This window comes from Orbicella franksi, chromosome 11 (genome assembly GCF_964199315.1).
Source record: "Orbicella franksi chromosome 11, jaOrbFran1.1, whole genome shotgun sequence".
Lineage (NCBI taxonomy): Eukaryota > Metazoa > Cnidaria > Anthozoa > Scleractinia > Merulinidae > Orbicella > Orbicella franksi.
The window spans coordinates 2,773,352-2,782,530 of NC_138155.1; the positions used below are offsets into that span (position 1 = coordinate 2,773,352).

The window sequence follows — 9,179 nt, forward strand, 5'->3', positions numbered from 1 at the left end:
TGTATTTGGGTATTTTGACTTGTTTATTTTTCAGTTAAATCACTCACTCCCTCACTCCCTCCCTCCCTCACTCACTCACTCACACAATCTCGCGCGCGTACGCGCACAATGATTAACTGTAGCCTGCAGAGCAGGCGAGATTTTTTCGAGCGAGCGCTCACATCGTAAAAAGTTTAGCCGCCATCTTGAATTTTTTATGCAGTGGAAGACTGGGGAGAGAAAGAAAGTTTTACCAAGGGGGTGAATGATAGGCAAGAGGAAGGATAGGGGAGGGGTGGAGCGAAGAAAATCTCGCCTGCCCGAGGTCATTGTTCTTTTAGGAAACTCCGTTCGCCCACGAACGGAGTTTCTGATTGGTGCGGCTTGACCCTGCCTGTCAATTGTCTGTCAGTCAGTTTCGTTTCGTTCGATTTCGTGCGGGTAAGAAACATGGCAAACTCTGTCGAAAGTGATGTTGTTAGTTTCGATTCCGCTCTCGAGGAATCTCTCAAGCGTTTATGTGAACTTGGAATGTCTCGCGAATTACGAACGGAGCAAAAAGACACAATTTCCACACTGGTATCCGGAAAAGATCTGTTGGCAGTGCTACCCACTGGCTTTGGGAAAAGCTTAATATTTACGTAAAATGGGGTTGACTAGCCTACACGACTTCTACGGTTCGTGACATTTGCACATTTGCCGTTCTCTGTTCGGTCACTCGACCTTTCTTGTCGCTTCACTCGTGTTCATGAAGGGCACTTCATGTTGTGTAATAAGGAGGAATTTTAAGCGGAGTTGAGCCGTTAGATCGTGGTATGGCAAATTTTTATAATTCAAAGGTCTGCATGGTTTGCGCTGTTATCTGCATGTCGACTCGTTGAGTTTGACACCTCTGTAATTTGCCATGTGTTTATGCATTGTTTAGGCTCATTGCTATTGCAAGATATGCTTTTAAGTCTCCATGAATTTGCTTTTGAGGGACAAAATATGAAATTTACCGTGAACATCTTGCTTACTTGAATTCTATATTGTGACACCGGGCCCGGCTGTGACTAGAACTGTTTACAAGCACAGTAGGTAGATCCTTATCACGGATATCATATTTGTTCTCGTACGATTTCCTTCGGAGACGTTGTAGCTTTACTTTGAGAAAGCTATACGTTTGTCTAGAGACATTCTTATGTTTCTTGCAGCTATCGAGCTTATGTTTCTCGTGCTCGATGTATAGGTTTATTCCTCCTTTGGTTGTTCTGGGACCACATGATTCAAGTGTAGCTGTTTACGCGCAAGTCCCGTTAACTGTTTTGCGTGTTTTATATGCCATTGTTCGGCTTAGTTCAGGCAAGACCATGGTTTCGATCCTCCATGTGGATCTCATCAGTTGCCGGTATTTCTAAAATACTCTTTGCGTCTGAAGTCGCTAGCGCAACACGTACTTCTGTGAGAATGCAAGACATCCTGCGGCTTGGCACAAACTTCTCGTGTGTGTACCCTTGTGAGACTTCCGGTGTCGAGAAAACCTCATTTTGATTGGTTACCCGCTCATTTCCGGAAATGCAGTGAAGCGCAACTAATCAGGAGGTGTTTCGCATTTTAACGGGCTTTTCGGGCAGGCGTCTTCTCATTTTTCCCCTCCCCCATCCCCCACCGTCTAACATGGCGGTCTAACATGGCGGTCTAAAAAGGCGGTCGCAAGGTTGTGACGCTAACTCGCCCCAATAAGACGCCTTTACTGCAGGCTAGATTAACTGTGGTGTTCGTTCTATAGCGTCTACCTACAGACCCTATCGCCTTGTTTGTTTGTCAAACCGCTGCTAACTGTAATAACAGACAAAACTGGCCAACCGCGAGATTAGACAAAGAACAAAGAATGTAACACAATAGGAGTTCGAGGGGGGAGGGGGGGGGGGGTCTGTGAGTCAATGTTTTCACTACACTTTCGAATTTATCATTCCTGAGACAAATCCTGTCCATAGACTGATGCAAGGCTTTGTGAATTAGTCTTTTCAAGGCCCTGTTCTGTCACAGCTAGTGTGGTCTTCTTGTGGCACAATAGCAAATATTTCCATAGAGCTCCATACTTATTAATTATGCATACTCGTAAATAGAACGCCGAGACTCGCAAACTCGCATGCATAATTGAGTACAGGGCTAGATGGAAATACTGTTGCTTCTTTAACGAGTACATAAGATGACAGTCAAACCTATAGCATTCCAAACGACTAACAGCAAAAACTTGCCCATGTAAGAACAACGAGAATACGCCTTTTAAGTCTGGTTTTCAAGGCCATAACTCAAAAGCACATAAAGCATGTAAGGTATGTGGTTGCAAAGACTGAAGTGCTGCAAAGCAACGCTAGCACCTTTTGTTAGAATATTTTCCGCTCTGAAGGCGTTACTACGAGCCATAAGAACGTTTGCCCAGGAGGCAGGTCAGCGTATGTCACTTGTGCTTATGATTTCTCGAAGTAACACTTTACTTTGACAGCAAAACAAACTATCTACAGCAGTTTAAAACAGTTTAACGACATTGTGGAAATGGTTCAACTTCTGAAGCACATCAAAGGCATTCAAGGACATCGGCTGTTTGTATTGATTTCAATTTCTGCGTGCATCACTGTGTTCATTGTGTACCGGAATACAACATTTTTTCCCGTTTTAGGGTAAGTACTCAAGACCAGCATGAAATAACTGACGATATCATCCCTTGAAAGTTTAACTTGACTCCTGACCCTCATACAAACAGCGAATCAATGCTTTACTGGTCAGATTGTTCATCGGTTTATCTTCTAAATAACCATTGAGTGGTTCACTATAAGCCTGATTAAAATTTTGAATAACTAGTAGCCGCACTGGCGTTCCTGTTCGCCTCAAGTGATTAAGCGTTCAGCTTAGTTCAAGGTTGCCTGAACAGTGTTCAGCTTAGAGGCCAGTCAAGTTATTTACGATTAGCTCTAAAGATTTATTAACTCACTGGAAGACATAACATGCCGACTAATTAACCTCAAGGGTCTATAAGACGCAGCCAGCCACTAAATTAATATCCTTAATTAAGGGAGTACAAACATTCTCATATCCTGTAACTATGGTTGTTCTGTATAATAATCCTCAGTGAAAACATGGTAAACACAATGTTTACATATTTTGAACTGACTGACATGGCGCATAACTTCTGTCGTTTTGTAAAGTTAGAGAGCACTCACATATTATAATATGTGTTCGTTTGATCACCTGACCACCCATTGTATGTGCTCTTTGTGGTTTCATTATTGCGTATTTTGTGTAACAATAGCCCTTTTCACGATTAATTTTTCTCATTTGCATTACAATGTAATCCAACGTGGATGAGAGTCAATTTCGGGCTAAAACTACAAAATAACCCGAAATTGCCTCACATACATGCTAGGTTTATCAATTGTAATGCAAATGAGCAAAGGTAACCGTGAAAAGCTAGGGCTATTTAGTGTTGGCAGTAGCCTATTTACATTGTCGTGTAGTTGCGTTCAGATAAAGAACGGAACATTTTAAGGAATAATATGGTACCAAAACAAAAAAATAAATAAATGAGAGCAAATGTCTGAATAATGGAATCAACGGTCAATTAGAGGAGTACTCAAAGCAACAGATAAATCAAATGAAGAAATTTTGAAGCAGTTATGCAAATTATTTGTCATGTTTTGATAATTACCGTCGCTTTCAAGTTTTCAGTCGCGCGTATATGAATTGACAGTTCTTTCAGATGGATAAAAGAACAATTCTCTAAAAAATATAGCAGAAAAAAGTGAAGCCTTGGAGCCGATGGCTCATAGCTGCCGAAGCTTATCGCGGTTTCTGTAGCATGAAGCGGCTAGGAGTATTCCTACTCCCCCCGTAAGGGATGCTAGTCCATCGCAAGTCACTCCTCCGCAATTTGTCAGGTTTCCCCAACAATTCGCCGGTACCCATTTATACTCCTGGGTGGAGAGAGACACTGTGAGGGCTCGAACCCGGACCGCTCGCTCCGGGGACGATCGAGCGCACTAACCATGAGACCACCTCGCCTCCCACATCTAAAAAATATAACGTGATCCTTAATAAGAAAACAAACCAGCAAGACGTTTTCTTTCGTTTCCCGTTAAATTTAATGCGATATGTTTTATTCGTTACCTCTGCAATCAATGCATGACGAGTGTTTTAATTGGACGAGGGTTTGTGATGAATTTTCACTGCAGTTTAAAGTAACAAAATTTGGTCTTCACAATTTAGGGAAGAAACTCCGTGTTTTGGTAAAAAAAAAAGCGGGACTCCGCGTTTTAAATAAGAATATCGGGGGTGGAATTTAGGAATTTTGAAGAACATTGTAAGAATAAACCCGGCGCTGAGATTTTGAAAAAAATGAAATTTTGTGTGTTAATTATATATGCTTTTTACTAAACCGTACTAAATTCTTCCTTTGTAAACGGCAAAACTAGCCAAAACAAAAAAACAAAACAAACAAAAAAAAAAAACAGCACTAGCCGTATGCTCGATACTAATAACATTTCTGCAAGAAATTATGTTTGTCGTATGAGGCTTTCTTGCCTGCAGTCTGGCTCCAAAATTATTTCAAACGCCGCCATCTAGACAGCAAATTAAACGCTTGTCCTTTCTGCCCTAATACATTCTAAAACGAAAATGTCATATGCTATAATCTAAGAATATTCGCAAGAATGTTTTCAGCCTAAAATCGGCAGGAAATAGGAATATTGAGCAAGAGCCAGAAAAAAAGTAATTCCTGTAAAAAGAGAGTATTAAAATAAGAGCGTAAACCCTAACTTGTCCGAGTTAAAAATAAAACAAAAACCTCCAGTTTATATTAAACGAATTTAAGGGGATGCAAACTTTTCTGACACTAAATGTATTCGATTTAGCATAATAACAATAATAAATAAAACCACGGGAGGTACGGTTCCAACTGCAAGTTAAAGTTATTAAAAGGACTCCTTTCATTCGTTCGTAGATCATCTTCAACCAGGCTACTTGATGTGTTGCGGCAGAAGACCGCTGAAACAGACGAAGTACCTGCTCATGATGTCTCAAGCTGCCAACCTATAAGCCATATTTACTACCTCAAAACTCATAAAACTGGCTCCAGTACCATTGGCACCATGATTCTTAAATATGGAATCATCAGAAACCGCACAATCGTTCTTGATCCGGATCTGGCAGATATGCAATGGCCGGCGCCTCTTGAGTTAAATGAAGTCTCGAGTCTAGTAAACAAAGACTCGGCAAAGATATTTTCCTCTCATATACGATTTAATAAAGGACCGGTGAACACAATTTTCCCTAAACCAAAGGCAAAGTACATCACTATCCTTCGCAATCCCCTTGACCGTTTTAAATCTGCTTGGCTTTATTATGGTTACACGAGACGTACCGGAGTTTCATCGGCCGAGGGTCCTCTGAATAAATTCCTGAGGTCGCCAAATGCTTTAGAAGAAATCAGGAAAAGACTTTTTAAAACCAGCGTCTATAGAATATATAACCACATTTCGAACTCAAACTTATTTGACATGGGTCTTGAGCAAGAAAATTTACAAAACATGGCATTGGTTAAGAGATACATCGACAAGATGGAGGAAGAGTTCGACTTGGTGATGATAGCGGATTACTTTGATGAATCACTGATATTACTTAAACGACTGCTGTGCTGGGAATTTGAGGATATCGTATATGTTAGGTTAAGAGTGAAGAAAAGGAAACTAGAGTTTGAAGAAGAGGTGAAGAAAAACATTCTTAGTTGGAATCATGCAGATGCCACTCTATTTGATCATTTTAATAAAACTTTCTGGAGGAAAGTTCAACAAGAGGGGCCTTCGCTTTATGAAGATTTGAAAGCATTTAGGAAAATAAATCAAGATTATCAAGCAATGTGCGAGTCCATCGAATATAAGAGCGAAAAATGCAAGTTATCAAAGACTCCACCATGTAATATACTTGAACTGCTGTGGAGGAGACGTGGCAACACTTTTAGCGGTAATGGTTGTGGACCCATTCCAAGTGACATTGCAAAACACCGTCGCCGGATGTCGACTTAGATGCTAAAATTTGGCAAGGGCGCCTTCATTTAAATTGTGTCGTAGAGATATTTAGAAAATATTAAGATGTTTAAGAATTTTAAGGATATTTAGAAATATTCATACCTTGTTTTTGGCTTAGCCCTGTGTTTTTCTTGCAATTTTCTTGAAACAATACTCGTTCTATGCCAGAAACAATCCAGCTCAGTGATCTCACACTGGAAAGTTGTATTCCACCTCACTAAAAGCGCTAAAGCAGCATGCAATTTTCGAAAATGGAGGATGCCGGTAACATCAAAGTTCCTGAATCTTTTTCCTCAACTCCTGCTACTGAAACATAATTTTGGCCTAAGTGATTCAAAATTGGAGTATTATTACGACAAAAATAAGAGATATTTAAAAGGGTTTTCGAGGTATTCAGAAAAATGTTTGTGATATTAAGAAAGTTTTTTGAGAATTTCCGTAAAGAAGTTAAGCTATTTTACGTGATATTTGTCGAGAGGCCTAAACTTCCACTTGCCTATTTAATTTGTAAATTGCTAAAAACTGCTGAGCAGTTTGTACCAAACATGTCGTTTTTAGACCAATCAAAACCAACTGCAAGAACCAATGGCGGTGTGGCGAGCTCTATGGAGCGATCTTAGCTGACGTCATTGTTTAAATTCTTCCTCAACAACATGTCTCTTTGCACAGAGAAGGCATAATGCTAGATACAACTTAACTCCAAGGAGCTTGTCGATTTAATTCTTTATATACGCTATAAACGGGCATTTAAGCACATTCTATTTGATGAAGTAATGAAAAATCCTTTCAATATAGCTTGTTCTGAAACTTGGTCGCTTATGCTATGTGCATGAGGCAAATGTTGTGAACAAAGATTCCTCTTGAAGAGTCAGGTTTAAAGCAATAAGGCTCCATGTTGCAGTTTTAATTGTGATTGCTGTTGTTCTTAAATATTTTGTAAATATCAAAGTAATCTTGCCCAGTAAATATAATAAATGTCGCTGCCTGAGTTGCAAAAATTACTTGGTACTACCAGTATTTTTTACTTGTATCATTTCTCGAAGATATTATCTCAATAGAGCTACTCTGATAATTCGAGTTGAAATAAAGTGTATGTATGTATGTATCGTTATTTTCACTATATCCAACCAACAACAAACTCAACCCACATATGACGTCGGGCCGGAATCGAACCCATGTCACACTGGTGGGAGCCGCTGGGAGGCTAGCGCTTCCACCCTGTATTATTTTGTATTGTTTTAGCAACGATAAAACAATTCAAGGAATTAACTCATCAACAAATCTTTATTGCCGTTGAGTCTGCGGCCAAAGATTCCTTTGTTTAAAAACGCATGTAAACGAGGCGAGAAGGGCCAATACAAAGCAGAATGGACCTTTTAGCCTCGTTTGTATCTCAAACCACTGATAACTGCAGCTATTGCTTCAAACCGGCCTGAAAATAAAGGAGGCAAGCGACCAAGAATGCAACACAGCGACAGTGTGAGTAGGTCCGTGAGTTAATTTATTCGCAACAAGTCCCCAAACAAATCCTGCTCATACTGATACAAGGACCTGTTCTGTCGCAGCTAGTCTGGTCTTCTCGTGGCATAATAGCAGCTCCATACTTATTAATTACGCATACTCGTAAATAGATTGAGACTCGCAAACTTGCATGCATAATTAAGTGCAGGGTTAGATGCAAATCATTTTGCTTCTTGTTACACTCTACTCAATCTCGCACAGGAACTACTACAAAACTACAATGACAACACGTTTTCTCATCGATCCTCGTTTCGTTTTTATTCTCACCAACGCGTGGGATTTTCGATCCCATAATAATAAGTAACCTGGGGCTGGGCCCAGTCCCTCACGTTCTACTTGTAACACACTCCCCTCCAACAGAAATGTCGTCCCGACATTATAACAGGAAATACAAAACCAAAAAGAACAATGGTTAGGAGGGAGCGTCAGTTCTCATCATGTTTCAAACTGAATACTTATTGTGGCAGTTCCATTATCCGCAGGTTTTGTCTTTAACAGTTTGTAACTAGAGGGAAAATCCAACACAAATTTCGCTTATGAGGTAAGTCACAGAAGGCGAGCAACAGGTCTGCTTGTCCATGGTTAATACTCGGAGTAATCAGTTGTGACTTCAGGAGTGTTCATTACTGGTTTGTCCATATGGGCTGTGGTATATACTGCAGCTGTGGAATAAATGGGATGTGCGGGGTGCAGTGAACACACCGGCAGTGAGGTACAAGCCAGTTGGCCATGACTTGGTAGGGAAGTATCACCGGAGGGCATTGAATTGCGTTTACTACTGGGTTTAAACGTTGGTACTCGGGTACCCCCATCTGACTGTAAGTCAGAATCCGAGGGGGTCGTCTCTCCCTTCTAGGTCGCGTAGCTCCCTCTAGGTGTTCCTCTGAATCTGAATTGTCACTTTCCTCAGGGGCCATATCAGTCACATCTAGAACGGATGAATTTGGCACTGATGAGTCACCAGTGTCCACTTGTGGGTCCGGTTGGTCCCTGGTATCTGACATAGTGGCACAATCTTCATTATCACAGTGGTCCTGTGGGTCCATAGGAGGGGTGTCTACTTCCGCCGGAAAGGCTATTTCATGGGTGACTGGAGAGGACAGTGTGTTCATCTCATATTCATCATCGGAACTCTCTCCAATGTCTTCAGGCTGAGGTGGCACTCTAGGTCTTAGTTGGGTGGTCTTGGATGATGCTCTCGTTGGTTTAGGCAGTGGTAAAGCATCACAAGGAAGTAGCAAGTTACGGTGTAACACTCGTTGTTTCCCACGGCCAAGTTCTGGCTTTACTCGATAGACTGGACTATCAGATATGCGTTCCTCAACTACATAAATTTGCTCTTCCCAGTGTGAACGGAGCTTTCCAGGTCCTCCCCTTTCTGAAAGGTTTCTAACAAGTACGCGGTCGCCGGGGAGTAGGACTGCTGCGGAAGCCTTCTTGTCGTAATACACTTTACTCCTGGCTGACGATTTCTGGGTGTTCCTAGATGCTAGGTGTAGGCCCGTCTCATATCTGCTTGCCACGTCTTTACATAGTCCTGGTAATCACCCTGTTGAAGGTCGTTGTCTAGGTCAAACAGCAAATCAACCGGTAATCGTGGGGAACGGCCAAACATCA

At 41.2% G+C, this 9,179-nt stretch overlaps 1 protein-coding gene across 1 annotated transcript; it reads left to right on the forward strand.

The window, feature by feature from the left end:
- Positions 1-1,889: 1,889 nt before the first annotated feature.
- LOC145502286 (galactosylceramide sulfotransferase-like) lies at positions 1,890-6,043 on the forward strand. The gene is made up of 2 exons (XM_081481543.1): positions 1,890-2,642; positions 4,958-6,043. The coding sequence occupies exons 1-2, from the start codon at positions 2,518-2,520 to the stop codon at positions 6,036-6,038; spliced, it is 1,206 nt and encodes a 401-aa protein (XP_081337669.1). The 5' UTR covers positions 1,890-2,517; the 3' UTR covers positions 6,039-6,043.
- Positions 6,044-9,179: the final 3,136 nt, after the last annotated feature.